The sequence below is a fragment of the Aristolochia californica genome, unplaced genomic scaffold (assembly GCF_029961685.1).
Source record: "Aristolochia californica isolate CCGP_79_NKW_82.1479 unplaced genomic scaffold, dmAriCali1.0.hap1 SCAF_8, whole genome shotgun sequence".
NCBI lineage: Eukaryota > Viridiplantae > Streptophyta > Magnoliopsida > Piperales > Aristolochiaceae > Aristolochia > Aristolochia californica.
In genome coordinates, this window is record NW_027182279.1 from 28,872,177 (window position 1) to 28,891,381 (window position 19,205).

At 36.0% G+C, this 19,205-nt stretch overlaps 1 protein-coding gene across 1 annotated transcript in view; it reads left to right on the top strand.

The window, feature by feature from the left end:
• Positions 1–11,711: 11,711 nt before the first annotated feature.
• Positions 11,712–19,205, top strand: part of LOC137938843 (protein transport protein SEC23 D-like) — a 49,586-nt gene continuing 42,092 nt past the window's right edge. The window contains exons 1-3 of the mRNA XM_068783909.1: positions 11,712–12,290; positions 13,353–13,498; positions 13,599–13,753. Of these exons, the coding sequence (XP_068640010.1) occupies positions 11,918–12,290; positions 13,353–13,498; positions 13,599–13,753 (674 nt within the window). The 5' untranslated portion in view covers positions 11,712–11,917. The remainder of the gene's footprint in view (positions 12,291–13,352; positions 13,499–13,598; positions 13,754–19,205) is intronic.

Sequence of the window (19,205 nt, forward strand, 5' to 3'; positions counted from 1 at the left end):
ACAATTAGATTAAATAATAGATATATATCAAGATATTACTTTATTCAGTAACAATCAAGTTAACCTTCTTAATCCTAGACAACTATATAGAACAGGACCTTTAGATTTCAACACTGGATTATTTAGACATTATAGAGAAATTCAAATTAGCTGTGTAGGAAAAGATTCAGTAAACATAAATTTAATAGTAGAACAAGCCTTCAAAGAAATTAAGAAATTATATACTTTGATTCATTTAGGTTTAAAGGATTAGGGAGAAAACATTTAGGAACTAAAACTCTTCTTAGCATCTATGATGATAGATGGGCAGATCCTAAAAAGGCTATGTTAGGGATTACCGAAGTAGACATGAACTAGAACGGAGGAATATTTTATTGCTCCCCTGATTTTCTTATAGGATTACAAGATTTTAGGAAATATATTAAAATAGGTATTCAGACAAAAGGATATGAATCCTTTGTAGGAAACAATCTTTTATTATGCATTGGATTTTTAGGGAGATGCACTTGTTCTAGTACTACTAGGTTTAAAGTCAAGATAGACGATATAGTAAATCTAATAGGTAAGGGAATTAAACTAATTAAGTCCATCAAATATTCCCCAGATGTCTTAGCAGGATTAGAATGGAACCTGAAATTTAGAGAAGAAAAAATAATTAGTCCTGAAAAAAGTATTATGTACACTGATACAGAAGGTAATATAAATATTAGACTTAATAGTTATGAACAAAAGAGTACAGAAGATACAAAGTCAATTTCTAGTGAAAATTATGACTTAGTTGATATACAATTAGAAACAGATGAAATAATATACCCTAAAGAATTTGAATTAAAACTGACAGAAAGAGAACTTCTTCATCTAGAAGAAGACTTAATAAAAAATGGAAAAATCCAAGAAGAAGAATATCTCTATTATGACCAAGAAGCCAACATAAGAATAGGAAAAATGCCATTGGAACCTAAAGAAGATGAAAAAATAGAAACAGAAGAAACTCTTAAGTATCAAAGAATATATGGATGAAGAAAGCTCTAATTCTATTCCTCGTAATAGCTATACCACTTACCCAAGAACTCCTCCTAGAGAAGTATATTACTCAAGAAATATGCCAAGGATTCCTTATAGTGATCCAGTAAACTTCGATCATAGGATACGTCCTAAAGGAAAAAGAAAGGAGACAGAAAGACCTATAAAGTTTCAAGAAATGGACAAAGGAAAAATTCTTAATCTTTCAGCCCATGATCCTCAATAATGGACAACAGTATTAGATCTTTGGAAAAACCAGGTAGTCTCAAACTATATCCAAAACTTTCAATCCCAAGATTTAGAAGAAAAGTATAGATACTTAGAAACATTTTTAGGAGAAAGTGTAAAAGACTTATGGGAAAGCTACAAAAGAGGAAATCTAGAAGAATTTGGTCATTTAATGAGTCTTGGATCCAATCCATATAATTTTGTTAATAAAGTTTATCAGTTAGTAACAGGAGATGATCCCAACTTAGGATTCATTACATTACAAAAAGATGCAGTAGTTTACTTAGAACAATTTAGTCTCCATAATTACAAATATGTTAAGAAATTCCTCCAAGATTACTTTTATTATGCATGCATATCAAGGAATGCATTTAATAAAGATTTAGGTACAAAGTTATTCAGGAAATTACCAGGAGCCTTAGGAAAAGAAATTTATGACAAATGGCAAAATCTAGAAACAACAAACCCAACAGCAGTTTACTCTATAGGGCAAAGAACTAAATTCATTATGACCATTCTTCAAAAAAATGTACAGACATCTATAGGGCAAAGAACTAAATTCATTTTGATGAGGATCGTCGTGAAGGTATTACTTTTATTCGTTTTTTCGTTTTGTTATAGCTTTTTGTTTTTAGTTTACTTTAGGTGCTTGAATTGTGTTTATGGGTACGGAATATGGATCATGAAGATGAAAGCAAACTGACGAAGAGGGGATTTTCTAAACTTGAATTAAAGCCTGATCATGCAAACCGCCCTTTATGGGCTTGCGCTGATGGCCGGATCTTTCTTGAGACATTATCACCATTGTATAAGCAAGCCAATGATTTCCTCATTGCAATTGCTAAGCCCGTTTGCCGGTATTTAAGATGTCCTTCTATTTTCTTCTACTTAAAACTCTGTGTGGTTGCTCATTTTCATTTTGTTGGAAAAATGTTGTGCAGGCCAGAGTCTATGCATGAGTATAACTTGGCGCCTCATTCCTTGTATGGTGCTGTTTCTGTTGGGCTCGAGACTGAAACTATAATTACTGTTTTGAACAAGCTATCAAAGACTAAGCTCCCTAAAGAAATGATTGATTTCAATTATGCTTCAACTTCTAATTATGGGAAAGTAAAACTTGTACTTAAGAAGAACCGGTACTTTGTGGAGTCCCCTTTCCCGGAGGTGCGAATCTAGTCTCGTATTCTATCACAAGTGGTTTATTATTATTATTGATGTTGTTATTATCATTATTATTATTCTTATGGTGATGAGGGGAATTTGGAACTTATGCTTTAAATGATACTTGCAGGTGCTGAAGACTTTGCTGAAGGACGAGGTTATATCTAAAGAGAGAATTTATTCCAATGAGGTAATTTAGTTTGCTGTTATTTTCTTCATGCATGTCCACTATATTTTTCTGAGGTGTTATTCTGAGTTGTGCCTTTTTTTTTTTAGTCTTTTCTCTTATCTTTTTGGCGAGTGACATAAAATTTACATAGGAGTTTCTATGGATTCATCTATATGCCTATTCTTTACATATTTTACTATTATTCAAAATGGTTGAATTTACCATTTAAATCATGAAGTTGTTTGCTTGTTACAGTGGAAGAAAATAACTTCTGATCTTGTTCTTTTTCATAGAAGGGAAGTGGAGTTTGAACATCTCTTTTGAAAAAAAAAATTGTGTTGTTAAATAATTTAATCATTTTTTGCCTGCATAGTGAATCAAAACTATCATCTCCAAAGCCACTATCACACTACAGCATGGAGAGATTATTTGTCACTATGGCTAAACCTTCAGATAAATGGTTAAATTTCTATGATAGATCATGAGAACTTTGACACAATTCTGATGGTGATGCAAACTCTTGATCTACTGTTTAGGGTTCACAAGGAAGTGATGTATTTACAGTTAGCAAAGCTTTGAGTGAAATGGATGGTGGTGGTCATCAGAAGTTGTTCACTGATGCTGATGTGGCAGCAGTAGCTGAAGAGAAAGAAACCCATTCTTTTGAAATAGATCCTGCTCAGGTAGGGTGGTCTATGAATGATGATGTATATTTAAGTGATTAGTGGTTATAATTTTTTTGACCTAACTTAAACATTTACAGGTTGAAAGTGTCAAGCAAAGGTGCTTACCAAATGCATTAAATTATCCCATGTTGGAGGAGTATGACTTCAAAAATGATACAGTAAGCTTTATTTCTCACAAATGCTTGATGTTCTGCCAGTTTTGTTCCTTGTCACACATCATGGGTATGTTGTTGACTTGATGTTGCTAACTGCAGGTGAACCCTGACTTAAACATGGAATTGAAGGCTCAGCCACGCCCATACCAGGAAAAGAGTCTCAGTAAAATGTTTGGAAATGGTGAGGCCTATTGTAAGACAATATTTTTCAGGTCAATATAACTCTCCAGCAATATAATTCGTCATTTTTTAATTTAATTTTTTATATAGTTTGAACTTAGGTTTTGAATGTTTATTGAATCTGATTTGATAATTAATGTTTATTGAATATTTGTTTTCCGGATATTTGATTAAATTAGCTAATTAGGGTATGATTATAATTGAGGTTGGATTTTGGTATTTTAATCCGATTTTTGTCTTTCACTCTATGCGCCCGAGAGGGGCTAGACGCAAGGATTGAGAAATCGGATTTGTGGTTACGTGGCGCTCGAGAGAGGCACGAATCACCGTAAAATCCAAAATTGACGTTTCCTATTGTGCAAGTAGTTAACCAGATGATTGCTTGATAATTTAGGATATAATTAGTGTTTAGTTAATATTAATTCATCATATTTGGTTAGGCTAGTTGACTGAAGAATACACAAAATTCAGTCCTCCCTGTGGATATGACCCTCGGTTCCCGTTAAATTACATGAACGATTCGTACGCTTGCGAGGTATTAAAGCCGATGTAACTAAATTCTACATCAAGTTTTTGGCGCCGTTGCCGTTGATCACTATGAATAAATGTAAACTGTGAAATTGGTTTTAAACTATATATTTAGTTTTACACATTGGATTAATTGAAGAAACAAATACATACATAGGAATTAAGCAAAATCATTTAAAATTAAAAGCAAAAGTTAACAAACTTATTCACCACCCTTCTAAATTTGTTCCTTGTCAACCTTACAAACTATGCCTAATATATACAAAGCATGTGAGAGCATGTAACATATTGTGGCCTTTTATCTCCAACTCAGTTTTTTTTCTAAATTTCACATCTATTAAAATCCCAACCCCAAAGTTAGGAGTCTCACAATGAGAATCTGCACCAGATAGAAAAAGGAACTGTTGGCCATCTCTATGTAGGATCCCTTTTGTTCCTCGTAATAGACTACTCAGTCCCTCCCCCACCCCCCACCAAACACAAAAACCCTAGTTTCGATTTCCACGCTTTGATCCTCAGATCATCATTCCCATCATCATCGTCATCTTCGATATCATCTGTGACTGAGTCCTGGGCCCAGACTGACATCTTCTTGTCGCTATCAGCCACCATCGCCAACCAGCGCTTGCATGCCTGGCCATGTGTGCGCCAAAGGGCACGTCCATGTCTTCTCACAGTTCTTCGTTTCAGATGCACTTAGAACGAATTAGACACTCCATCTTCAGTTGTTTTAAGTTCAGTAAATCCATATCTGAGCTCTCAATGGGTACATCTATGTCTGCATGGATATGGTAAACCTTGGGAATTGACGTAGTCAATATAACAAACACATGCAGAAGCAGCATATACTGATCAACAAACCCAGATGCATCGCTAGCTCCGACTCCCGTGAGGGGTTCGGTTCTGGCATGCCATGTCCATGTCGACGATTCTACTTTCACGGTGGGGTTGTTTCCAGCTATGTTTCAGTTCCCCTCTACCTCCTTTTGTAGGCAGTAGAGTTATTGCTACTATTCCATTCTTGACCAGTTCTTACAATGGATGCCTGAAACAGCATCGTTCCTTGCTCTGTTGCAGTAGGTACATAGACACCTCTGTTGGCATTTCACCATTACAAGAAAGAGAAAAAAAGGGGTCTTGATTCCATTTCCATGGAGATTACATTTTCCTTCTTTTGAGTGGCTGCTCAACAAAATTCACATGTGAGACTGTCTTCCACTATCAAACAGTTGTTCAGAGAGAGCATGGTCCCAACAAAGTTACTCAGAGACCCAAATGATCTGTCTGATGAAAAAAAAGGAGGGTTTACAGTTCTTTCCATGAAGATCCAAGTCAAGGAGGACGACAAAGGACAGAGATGTTGTTTTCTAACGTGGGTTATTCACACTGTAGAGATTGGCATTGTATCAAGTCGAGACAAAAAGCCAAAACAAGAATGGTCAAGGAAGACAGGATTTCTTGATATCTGAAACGCATGGAGCTCAAGGACAGTATAAGAAGAATCTCAAGCAAAGCATATAATGAGAACGAGGTAAGTTAAAGCTGGAGAGTTTTTTAACTCTCTGTGAGAATTTTGAGGGTTTCTAATCTTTTAGAAACAAGAGCTATTCTGGAGTTTCTTCAATGGGATTCTCCTGAATTTTATTTTAAAAGCCCCTGATGGGAGTAAGGAATGTTAGCATGTGCTCTCATAATGCCCTTACTCAATTTGAATTGTGAACAAACTCGGGGCCTTATTTAAATGTGTTTTTGGAGTTCAACCAGTAGAGATGAAAGACAAATAGTAGGACATTTTTATCAAATTTTGAGCTTTTGGGGTTTGGAGAAGGAGACTCTCTCTCTCTCTCTCTCTCTCTCTCTCTTTTTCCCGACTATATTTGTTTTAAATTCATGCAAGTTAAAATGTCAGTGAGGAGAACCCAATCATTGCAAGAGATTGGACTTTCTAATGTGGGTAGGAGGGGCTGTTCGAGGCACCTGAGGGTCCCAAGGAGGTGAATTCATTCCAAAGAATCTCATGTGGTACTAACTTAAAAGGCTCTATTCTTGGAAAGATTTTTTTTTTAATTGGTTTTCTGCTGTTAATTTTGCTGGCACTGGGCTAATAGAGGCATGGCTTGTTAATAGACATTATATTTGGAAAAATTCAGATGACAAAATAAAGTTATGATCTTTTTTTAATTAAGAACATAAAAAAAATGAAGTAAGAGAGATGAAGATAAGGAAAAAGAAAGAAGTAAAGTAGTAGAAGACAAAGGAAGAAGAAGAAAGAAAAGAGAAACATTTAAAGAGGGCAAACTTGAAAAATTTGACTACACCTCACTCATGCATTGCATTTACTTAAATATGAGAGTGATTACATGATTACAAAATTACCCCCAAGGTTCTCAATAAACTACACTCGTACATATTTTAATTAACTTTTAACACTCCTCCTCAAGCTAAGAAATATGCATCAAATAATACCAGTTTGGAGCACGAGGTATCACACTAAGCTCCATGCAATGCCTTAGTAAATATATTTGTCAATTGATGTTCAATTCTCATATGAGGGGTTATGATTCTTCCACTTAGTACACTTAATCTTTGGTGAAATGACCATATAATTTGATGAACTTCGTTCGTTCATAAAAAACAAGATTATTGGCTATAAAGATAAAGGTCTGATTATCACTTGATAACTATCAATCAAATTTACCTCCACACCAAATTTTGACAAAAGAGATTGTATCTGGATCATTTCACAAGTGATAGGTGCCATAGATTTGCATTCAGCCTCTGTACTTGATCTTGTTATTACTTCTTGTTCATTTACTTTTCAATGCTCCAAATGTTCCCAACAAAGGTACAATAACCAGTGCTTGACTTCATGTCACCTTTCATCCAACATAGTCTCTAGCATAGTAGTCCATCACTTTTATGTGATGCTAATACTTACAAAATATTTTCTCCCTAGTCCTCCTTTTAGATGCTAAAGTATTCATTGAACAACCTTTGCATGAACTTTTCTATGTTTTCCCATAAACCTACTAACTAGTCCCACAACATACAATATATCAACCTCATCACCAATAACATATATGAGCTTTCCAACTAAGCATATATAAGAAGTTAGATCTTTTAAAGGAGGAGAACTAGCATAAAATAAATCAAGATTAGGTTCTAGTGGTGTATCAACTAGTTTAGCTCCCAATAATCCAATTTCACTTAGAAGATAAATTATAGATTTCCTTTGAGACAAAATAATACATGATTTGTTTCTTGCCACATCTATTTCCAAAAAAAGTATTTAAGAATCCCAATGTTTTTAATTTGAAAATGCTTTTGAAGATAGGCATTAATCTTAACAAGTCCACCTTTGTCATCTCCAGACAAAATTTTATCATCACTATCAATATCACACAACTTGTTACTCTTTCCAAAATAAATATAGATTGATCATAGTTACTTCTATGAAATCCAAACCCTAGAACAACACGATTGAATTGCTCAAACTATGATCGAAGGGTTTGTTTCAACCCATAAATGGCTTTATGCAATTTGCATGCTTTACTTAACTCTCCCTAAGCAACAAAACTAGGTGGTTGTTCTATATAGACTTTTGCATTGAGATCATTGTATTAAAAATGTCATCCAATTGTTGAAGTGAGCATCCCGTTTTCACAACCATAGATATCAAATTGGTTTGAATTTAATTTGGCAACTAGGAAAAATCTCACACGATAGTCAATGCCGTAAGTTTGTATGTAATCTTTAGTTACCAATTGATCTTTGACTTGAATGGTAAAGACCCATATGCAATCCACATTTTTGGCATTTAGGGGAGGAATATAAAGAGATACCAAGTACTCTAAGACACAAGAGCAATACTTTCATCTTCAATTCTAGATTTTCAATGAGGACTCTAAAAAGCTTCGACACAACTAATGGGAACACATGAAACATCAAGAGTAGACAAAACAAACCTTATAGCAAGAAGAGAATCAATCAAATGATGACAAAAACTTTGAGATGGGAAATCAAGTACATTGTCTAACTCCCTTCCTAATAACAACAAGCAAATGCAAATTAGGAAATAAGGAAGAGGAGGACTCTCCTTTGGAAGAAATGACTATAGGGAGCCTTGAAGAGGAGCATCACAATTTTCAACTCTGCCATTATCTATATCTTCCAATGCATTCATTGGTAGGACAATAAGTACTTCCCCATGAGAATGATATTTGAACATGTTGGGCCGGTAGTTAAGGATTATCTTAAAAGAAGGAAACATATATCGAAACATACTAAGTTCTACTTTGAGGGTCATAACATCTATATACCCTTTCTCAAATCTAGGGTAACCCATGAAAAACACTGAATGGATCAATAATACATTTTTTTCTTGGATGGACTTGAATTATTATTAAATTCCATGGTTTAATCCATATGAACTAGGTTTTATAACTTTATATAAAATTTGACTTTTACGATCTTTAAGGTCTTCCACTTTACTTGCCATCTTCATAATAGTTTTCTTTCAATTTTTTCTTTGGGGTATTGACTCAACAACTTAAATCTTCTATTTTCTCGCTCCAACTCATACCATAGACCACTAGAGTGTGTAATAAAGGGTATGTATCTAACAACATCAATACTTTTCTTCACTTCAATTTCCAATTTAATGCACAATTGATGGCAATTCAGCTGTTGTAAGAGATGATTTAGTTAATTTTGATAGTTGCATAAGACATTAACATCAATGCTTAACGATCATTTGTGTCGACTTAGGAAAATAAAACGGTGAGAAAATTATTTTTTCTTTTACTAATTTTCTCATTGGATGATGTTTTTATTGACAAATTCCCTTAGAAAATTTTCTTGCATTTGTGACGCCATTGAAAATAAAATAAAATAATAATTACGTAGCTGTAGTGTTTACAATTGGAACAAAATAAGAAATTAAATATAGAAAATGAGCGATCAACATAAATCTTCTTGGCTTACTTTTCCCATGATATCAGATTAAACAATAAGAAACATAGTTATTTTTTTTAAAGAAAAGAAGATAAAAAAGAAAACTTTTTCTATTCATTAAATAGTGCAAATATTAGAAAAAAATTCAAAAAAAAAATTCCTCTATTTATTTTTCTTATAATGTTCTATCGGCATATACACACCCTTAAATTTTTTATGACTCGTTACATGTAATCTCCATAACATAAGTAAAATATGTGCTAGCTAGGGTATACCTTGTTATTTTTCAATCATGTTTCTCATGACCTCCACAAACCTGAGGTTACATTGTCCTCATCAAAGACTCAGGTCCAACACATAATCAAAACTAGGAGTGTGCGAAAAAAAAAAAACTTAAATTTACTCCGTTGGGTGGAGAAGGGATAGAAGGGGAAAACCCTAAGTTCAGGTCAAGTTTGGGACTCGAGGTCCAACACATAATCAAAGTTAGGAGTGGGCAAAAAAAAAAAAAACTTAAATTCACTCCGTTGGGAGGAGAAGGGATGGAGGGAAAGAAACCGAAGTTGGAGGTAGGCTTGGGTTTTCCCAAATTTGACCTAAACTTGATGGAAATACCTTATTGATATTTTTTTAAAATTAAAATAACATATATATAAAACTTATCTATTTTTTTATTTTTTATTATTTATATTTTGACATTGTATAATAATTTTATGCATTGTATTCTTTAATTATTTTTATATTTAAAAAATATTTTAATTGGAGAATTACTAGGTTGATTTGGGAATGAGACAAAGGATAATGTTTGATTTCTAAACCGTTCGGGTCTCCGAGTTGGGGTTCGGGTTCTCAAAACCCGAACCATGCTTTCCCCTCTGAATTAACCCGCTTTTTCTTTGGCCGGACCAGCTCAAACGGCGTTGGTTAGACGAATCGAGGCCAGCAGGGTAAGAAGTCTGGGTAAGAAGTCTGTGTGTTTTTTTTCTCCCTCATTATTTGGGTTTTTATCGACCTCGCTCTGCAACTCTGCTGCTGTCTTCTCGTCGATGGCGGTTAGGGCGACAGTATCTCGTTTCCCGACCGATCCCGATGCACAGGAAGCCTCCGGCCTTCCTTGGGGAGTCACCGTTTCCCCATTTTCTCCAGTTGACGAGCTTGGTAACCCCCCTGTTTCCGGGTCCAACGGTAACCTTGTTCCTCGCTGCGATTAGGGCGACGGTATCTCGTTTCCCGACCGATCCCGATGCACAGGAAGCCTCCGGCCTTCCTTGGGGAGTCACCGTTTCCCCATTTTCTCCGGTTGACGAGCTTGGTAACCCCCCTGTTTCCGGGTCCAACGGTAACCTTGTTCCTCGCTGCGATAATTGCTGGGCTTATTTCAATTCCTACTGCGAGCTTGAACAATGGGCTGGGACTTGTTCTCTCTGTGGCACTCTTAATGGGTTAACGTCAGAAACAATCGTTCGTTACTCTCAACCGGAGTTATGTGCAGAGATGTGCTCTTCCTTCATAGATCTCGAGCTACCTGGTAGAGTTCCGTTTTATTATAATTGAACCCGAGTTTTACTAGATCATTTAGCTGTGAGAATTTAAGTCTAATAGCGTTTGATCTTACCAGATGACGGCGAGGAAGCTGTGAAGGCTCGGCCGGTTTATGTTGCAGCAGTGGATCTTGCATGTAAGATCCGATAGTCTTTGTGATGATACCCTTCATTTCATATGCGAACTTTGCTACATTTTATCTTTATCGATGTTACTACTGCATTTTGTTTTTTTTCGAAAGTGTTTATTAGTACCTTATATAGAGTTTGTATTTCGTAGATCGAGGTGTAAGTGTTGTAGGGGTGTCTTCTTTTGTTACTGTTAAATGTTTAACCATGGTTTACTGATAAGATGGCTCATGTATTGAGGTGATTATGTTGCTATGTTTGTATGTTTACGTTACCTGTTAGGAGCCAAATGTTGCCTGAAGATTTATTGGGAGAAAAGATAATTGGCATTCTTCTTTTTTCATTTTTGGTGTCATCAAGCATTAACAAATGGCTACTTCATTAAAGATACTGTTCATGTTTCAGGAACATTGTATAGTTCAATCACTTGAATGCTCATCCACTAAATATTTATGACCCTACATCCATTATGGTATTGCATTACAGTTCTTCTAGCCTTTTTTATTTTTTCTAAATGGATCATAGTAAGCAAAACTTTCTCAAAGATGTCTCAAAAGCCCATCTAAAAGTTGTTTGCGGCTGTGATGCAAAAGCAAGATGATGAGGGTAATCTTGTGTTCATGGTTATCATTCATGGATATTACATGGAGGCGGAATTATAATCATAAATCTTGTCTTCTACAAGTTCAACATGATGAGTTGGCATGAGGCTCAAAACTGTATTAATTATTTTGCACATTTATTAGTGATATAAAAATTTTAAGTTCTCAACATGCTCTATCCCTTACATTGTGCTAGAATTCACTTACTAGTTTTTTGTTGTACTTCTGAACATAAATGCAGCATCTGAGGAGTTTTTGGAGTTGATCAAAAGTGCGCTACTGGCTGCTTTAGAAGGTGGGCAATTGTTTATCTCAGTATTGGCCTTCATAAGGTGATCAATATTTTAGAAGATCACCCTCAGCTTTTCACACATTTGTGGTTGCATTGGTAATTATTTTTCTTGTTTATGATAATGTTTTAATACCAATTACCTTTTACATTTGCAGCACTTGGGCCGGGTTCTCTGTTTGGGCTTGTTATATTCAGTCATAAGATAGGCTTATACGATGTGCAAGGACCCATACCAGTTGTCAAAAATGTCTTTATTCCCCCCAGATACAGATGCTTCATTGCCCTTTGAGCTTGAAGATGCCATGCCATTGTTTTCTTTCTTGGCTCCTGTATGTTTATGATGGACAATGTCAACATACCCTTGACTTCAAATTGTTAAAAAAAAAAGAATCTCTACCAACACTACAATCAATTGGAAAATGGATTTTAGTGAAGGTTTGGTTCATTCTCCAAGGACTGAAGCCTTGGAAAGACCGAATAGCTGCAGCCTTGGAAACACTGAAACCTACAACTTCATGGGAAAGAACTATAGCTGCTGGACAAGGACTTGATGGTATATTATTAGGTGGCAGAGGTTTTGGTGCTGCAATGGAGGCTCTAATTAACTACCTTGGATCAGAATACGGAAATACATTTGCACTGGGTATGGTAAAGTCCAATTCTTACTTCCCTGTGCTTCTTTTACATTATCATGGACCAAAATAAATTAACATATGTTTCTTTTATAGTCATCTTTGTTCTAACTATTTAGTGATGTTTGTTGAAAATCAAGTAAATGCATATTACCTGTAAATGGATTTACAGAATGACATTTTGTTTCTTAGGAAGTGGTCTTGAATTGCAAAGCCTCCATCCTTGGATGAGAAAAGGCTATGAGGAAATTTCTGTTAATCTTTCAACTTATTGACATCTGGTGGCACCAGATTTAGATCATCAAACATTCTTGCAGTTACTGCCACCAAAGTGTGTCATCCATGTTTGATGTCTTCCTCTTTTCCATGCACAAGATATATCTGGTTCTATTTTCCTTATGGGTAGACTTATTCTTTCAACTAAAATCTATCATTAATTTTTTTCTAATAAAATCTTTTTCATTATTGAAAAAATGGCCTGTACCCCTTATTGCTGGATGCTCTCTCTTTAAAAAAGTTGAGTGTTTTCATTGTTCTTTTCCCATTGATGTTCATTAGTCATATGCATGCAACTTATTGTGAGGGATAAATCTGGAGAGTCATTCCTTGTTTTTCTATTCGTATTTTTGAAGATTTCTGCTTTGAATCTAGGATTGTCTTTATCCCTCACTATGAAAAGTATATGTTCATTCTATTAATTATGTCTTGTGAAACCATAATGGCTGGAAATGAGCTAAATGTTGCCAATTGAAAGAATTGGTTTTTCAATGGTTGATTATCGGTTTCCTGGAAAAGCACTGGTCACAATTTTTTTGGATACTTCCTCTTACCAGGTAATAACATGTTCTTTTCCTTGGGTGAAATGTTTCCTCTCAAGGGCGACAATAGGGGCCTGGAAGAATATCTTGTCTCAATTTACCTTTCTGAATTTTGTTTTCTTAAAATTGATTGTACTAATTGTATTAGTATTTATAAACATTCGTTTATTGGTTATGTGGCTCCAAAATCGACTGCATTAGTGACTATCAGCATTTGTTTATTAGATATTTATGTGGGTCAAAAATTGATTGCAGCTAGGGTTTTTACATTTTTGTCTGGTCCTCCTGATTATGGAGCTAGTCAATTAGATACAAGGCGTTATGGTGAGCAATATGCCAGTAAAGGAGAGGATGCAGACTGTACACTGCTTCCTGAGCAGACACCCTTCTACAAAGAACTGGTAAATTGCCTTATGCCTATATACACCCAAGTGCTGAAATGGTTGAGTTTTGTAGAATCTACAGATCTTTGGAAAAATAACCCATGATGACTTTGCACAGGCAGCTGTTGCTGTTCAATCGGGGGTTTGTGTGGACATATTTGCTGTTACCAATGAATATACAGACTTAGCTTCATTAAAATTCCTTAGCATCGAGAGTGGCGGTTCACTGTTTCTGTACTCTAATACTGATGACTCTACACTTCCTCAGGACATGTAAGTTGATTTGCTTATATCCATCATTTTGAGAAATCATACTTTTTTTTTTTTTTTTGTGAATGAACGTGGAATCACTTTTTTTGAATGATTAAAGAATAATTTTTTTTTTGAAATGATGTAGAATGACATTAACTGTTCATCTGCAATCAAGAGTAAAATTCACTCTTAATTACTCAGAAAATATTTTTTTCATAGGGATCATTTTTTTTTTAAATCGATTTTGGTGAGACGATTTGGCCTGCTCATTCATTCATGGGGTGCCATACTGTGAAAAGATCATGCTTGTAATGTTAGAGCTTAGGTGTTGCATGGGTTCAGTTATGCAGTGGAAAGTTGAATTTACTTTTACCTGTGTCGGCCTAGTTGCGTCCTTGGGATAACCCACACTAGTCAGCCTCCCTTGCATACAAATAGTTGGCACACAATAAACCTTTTCTCATATACACAAATCTGTCTACATACAAGATATTCGAGCGCTCCTTTAAGTCTCTATGTCAATGTCTGATTGATTGGCACTCATCCAGCCCCCCTAAATATAGTTGGGGAAATTGTTGGACACATGTCCCTTCGAATGGTCATGTGCTTCTTGGCGCATGCCTCCTCATGTACAACCGCCCCAGCTAACACCCTATGGCCCACGTGACTAGAAATCGTTTAGGAATCATTATAAGCTGAATTTTGATGGTAGCGCCTTTGGGAACCCGGGTTTGGATGATTTTGGAGGGGTGATTTTTGATCCGGGCGGCATTGCCATACTCTCTTACTGTGGCCCTCTCGGAATTGCTGACTCGACCATTGCTGAGCTCTCTGGTCTCCTTCACGGCTTGTGTATTTTTAATGATAGCTTTAGTGGTCTCCTTATCATGGAGGGAGACTCCAAGGTCGTCATCGGATGGTGCTCCACCTCATCCTTCCCCCCGTGGCGTCACTGGCAGATTTTTCTTGATATTTTGGATATTGTATCCACCATTTCTTGTACTTCGTCTCATATACTTAGATCAGCCATTTCGGTTGCTGATTTGTGTGCCTAGGTCCCCCCTTCAATCTCTTATTGTTAGGGGAGGTCTCCCTTGATGTATCTTCCCTTTCTTTAAAATAAGTTTATCATCATTAAAAAAAAAGTTGGCTGCCACTAATCTGACTTGCCTCCATGCCTTGGTGTTCAGGCACTAGCCTGTATGTGCCCAGCCTATACGTGCAGTGCCTAGGGGTGGCATCAAGTCGAGTCGAGCTGAGTTTGAATCTGCATATGTTCAAGCTGAGCTTGATTTAAATACTTCGAACTCAAGCTAGAGCCGAGCCCAGCCTTAAGCTTAAAATTGGAATTGAGCTTGAGCAGGGTTCAAGCTCCAACCTACATTTAAAACTTTGCATAAAATACAAGTCAAATAAACTGTGCATAAAATTATGCATAAATTTTACTTAAAATTGGGCATGACCTTTGTACATAAACTCTGCATAAAATTGTCTATAAACTCTGCATAAAATTGTTTATAAACACTGCATAATATTATGCCAATGTGACTTATATAAAAACATGACCTATATACAAAATGTGACTTTTATATACATTTCCCACTCTCTTGAGCCTACCCAAACTCGAACCTGTATATGTTCGAGCTTTGCTTGATTTGAATACTTTGAACTTGAGTTCGAGCTCAAGTTTAGCTTTGAGACTAAAATTGGAATCGAGCTCAAGCCCAAGAATTTTAACCAAATTTGAGCTCAAGCTCGAGTTGGGTTTGAACTTTAACCTACATTTAAAACTTTCCATAAAATACATATTTAATATTAAGTTCAAAGAATCCTAAATGTATGGAAAACAAATAGAGATAATCTTGCATATCAGAGTTATTAAGAAACGAAATATGACTAGATCTATAACTCATAAAGGATCTCCAAATAATTTGTATTGCATAAATTCTATACTACATTGCATGGAGAGAATAAGGATGAAGGAGATCAAATGGGAGAAATGAGCTTACCTGTGGCTGACATATATTCCGTGACTTTCGTCTGCAACGCCCAGGTCAGCAATGTCTAAATGCGGTTGTGCGATGAAGAGTTTGAAAGCGCTGAAGATGAAACATGGCAGAAATTGGTTGAGGAAGGACTGAAATACGAAACTTCTGTAAAAATCTGAGCATGCATATTACTAGTGGTTGGTAATATGCATGCTCTCTTTTATTTTCTTTTCCATTTTCCTTGTGCATCCAAACAAGAGAAACCACATTTCTCTTTTTTTCTCTCTTATTTTTCATGGGCATCCAAACAAGAGAATCGATCTTTTAGTCCCATTCCTCTTCTTGGGTAAATCTTTCTCAACGTCCGTCATTTTTGAATAACTGGTGCGCCCAACACTGTCAATAATACCATACGGTTTGACATTGTGCATAGCCCCTTTAGGGAAAAACCTCGCGGAAGGGAGCCAGTCCTGGTTATGAAAAAGCTGAGTCTCATCCCTCTCCAACCACAGATCGTAGCCTCCAGAAAACTGAGACCTGTTAGCCAAAGCCTTCAACTGCTCGTCGGCTTTGATGGAAAAGAGAGTTGGGGCTCGCTCAAGCTCAGAAACTGCGGCTCTTAAGTTCCGCCCACTGCTTCATTTTGTAAATCTGGCACTCACGGCAAAGACGGGCCTTTACGAGTTGTTTGGCTTTTGTGGCCTGCATCCGCTTCCACTGTCATTTCGAGACTCCGCCGAGGTAGGTACAAGGCCCCCCACCCAGTTTGTCACGAGGTCAGATGAGCCTAAACTCACTTAGGCTAGCGGAACTCCAACTCCCGTGATGGCCTACCTTCAATTTGTCAAAGGTAGTACAGCCTCTCACCCCTTAGATCAACGTTGCAAACTCCTTCCTCTCAAATGAAGCACTAGGAATGAAAAGATAGAAAGACAATGGAATAGGAAGAGAAAGTAACCTTGTAGTAATACTAGAGAAGATTACAAGGAGTGGCCGTCCAAGGTGGAAGGCCAGCACTCTACAAAAACTCTCTTTCTCGTCTATGCTGAATGAATCTACAACGGTTGAATGCCTTGGTATTTATAGGCTTCAACCCCTCCCTTCTCTCATGCTTCCGTCCAATGAGAGCAGAGCTCCTCCCTTATCAAATCTCCTTAATTTGCTCCTCCATTCAAATCCCTTGATTTGCTCCTTTTTCTTAAAATTCGTTTTACCATTGTTATTTTCCTTAGACACTTTGTTAGCCGAATCATTCTTTCTCTCATATTCGGTTAACTTTTCAGCAGTAGATAAAGCTGAAGCTAATGTCTTTACTTTCCGTCTTCTCAATTCTTGCTCAGCCCACGGGAAGTAAAGACATTAGCTTCAACTTTATCTACTGCTAAAAAGTTAACCGAATATGAGAGAAAGAATTATTCGGCTAACAAAGTGCCTAAGAAAAATAACAATGGTATAACGAATTTTAAGAAGAAGGAGAAAGGGGAGAAGAAGTCATGGGCAAAGGACGCCAAGGCTAGGTCGGAAGAGAAGAAACGAGGGGACAAACAGAAAAAGAAGGTCCATTGTTTCATATGCGAGGGATTGTCTTAGAAAGAGGTATACAATACTAAATTGGAAATTATGGCCAGAAAAATAGAAAACTGTGAGGCAGAAATAACTCTTCTCAAACATAGATTAGATAAAATAGAAAAAGATTCTTATGATGGTATCACTGTAGGGTTAGAAGAACCAGAAACTTCCTACGTACAACCAAGATAAATCTATTTCCAGTATCCTTGTTAGAGCAAAGATTATTTTCCCTAACAAACAGTCCCTCGTGTTAGATGCTTTAGTAGATTCCGGCTGTACCAAATGTATTATCCATAGAAGATTAGTTCCTCTTCAGTTCCTTAAGAAAACCAATAAATAAGTGTTTAGCCAACAGGTAGATGGTATCTATCACCCATATACAACCTATTTTGATGAAGGCAAAATCCAGTTCTTTACCAATTATTCAACTTTTTCTGGATCTTATCCTTTACCTTTAACATGGGTTAGAGATCTCAAAGTCAAAGTAGACTTTATTTTAGGTCTTAATTTTATTCTTTATAACAATGGTTCTCTTTACTTCTTGTTTGCAACGTCCTTTTTACAACTATCTTTAGAATTAATGTTCTGTCTTTTAGGGCAAGTGTTGGCTCAGTGTTCTGTCTGACAGAACATTAAAAGACAGAAGCGTTTTAGGAACTACCTTCTGGAAGTTTTTACAACTATCCTTTCCTTCTCTTACGATTGCTTTCATGCTTATACTTTTCATAATATTAGTACTTACTGCTTTTATTGTGTGTTGAGTATTTTCGTTTTTGTTCATATTTACTACTTTATTTTAAGACGTTATTACAGAAAGGTATATAAGGCTGGAAACTACTGGGTGAGGGCTAAGCCCTGACAAACGCCTCTGCCTCAGTTGAGCCAAGCGTTGCTCTCGGTTGTCACAACACCGCTGTACCTTTTTATGTATATTTGGTTAATTAATAAGATAATAAAACAGTTTTTGAGATTTGTTTTGCGAATATTACCTATATATTACTTATACTTGGGATTATTATATAATACCTTAAGAGATTATTGTGCAATATCATAGGAACTTATAGCTACATATTGTTCTTGGTAATAATAGCATTAGAATTATTTGGATATTTTATATTTCTCCCATAACAAGTAGATAATCTTTTAGCCTCTGATGTATTCTTATTCCTTAATATTTTAGCCAGAATCATAGATAGTACCTTAGATACATGATTTTTATCTTTATAGCTTTAACAATAGTCTTTTGTAATTTAGTTATTTTTATTTTTGTCTGTTTTACCTTATCTTTATATTCATACAGAAGATTTGTAGAGACTCCAAGGCAAATATTTATACCTAAAAGACAAGTAATTAGAAGAACCCCAAATAATTCACCTCTAAATACTCTAGATTAAAGCAGATTATAGCAGTACCCCTCCAAATTGGTATCTACAGGGAGGGAGGGAGGGAGGGAGGGAGGGAGGGAGGTTAAGTGTTCTGACAGAACAATAAAGACAAAAGTGTTTTAGGAACTACCTTCTGGTTAAGTGTTCTGACAGAACATTAAAATACAGAAGCGTTTTAGGAACTACCTTCTGGAAGTTTTTACAACTATCTTTTCCTTCTCTTACGATTGCTTTCATGCTTATACTATTCATAACTAGGCATCGTTCTTGTTACCTTAATACTTACTGCTTTTATTGTGTGTTGAGTATTTTCGTTTTTGTTCATATTTAATACTTTATTTTCAGACGTTATTACAGAAAGGTATATAAGGCTGGAAACTACTGGGTGAGGGCTAAACCCTGACAAATGCCTCTGCCTCAGTTGAGCCGATCATTGCTCTCGGTTGTCACAACGCCGCTGTACCTTTTTATGTATATTTGGTTAATTAATAAGATAATAAAACTGTTTTTGAGATTTGTTTTGCGAATATT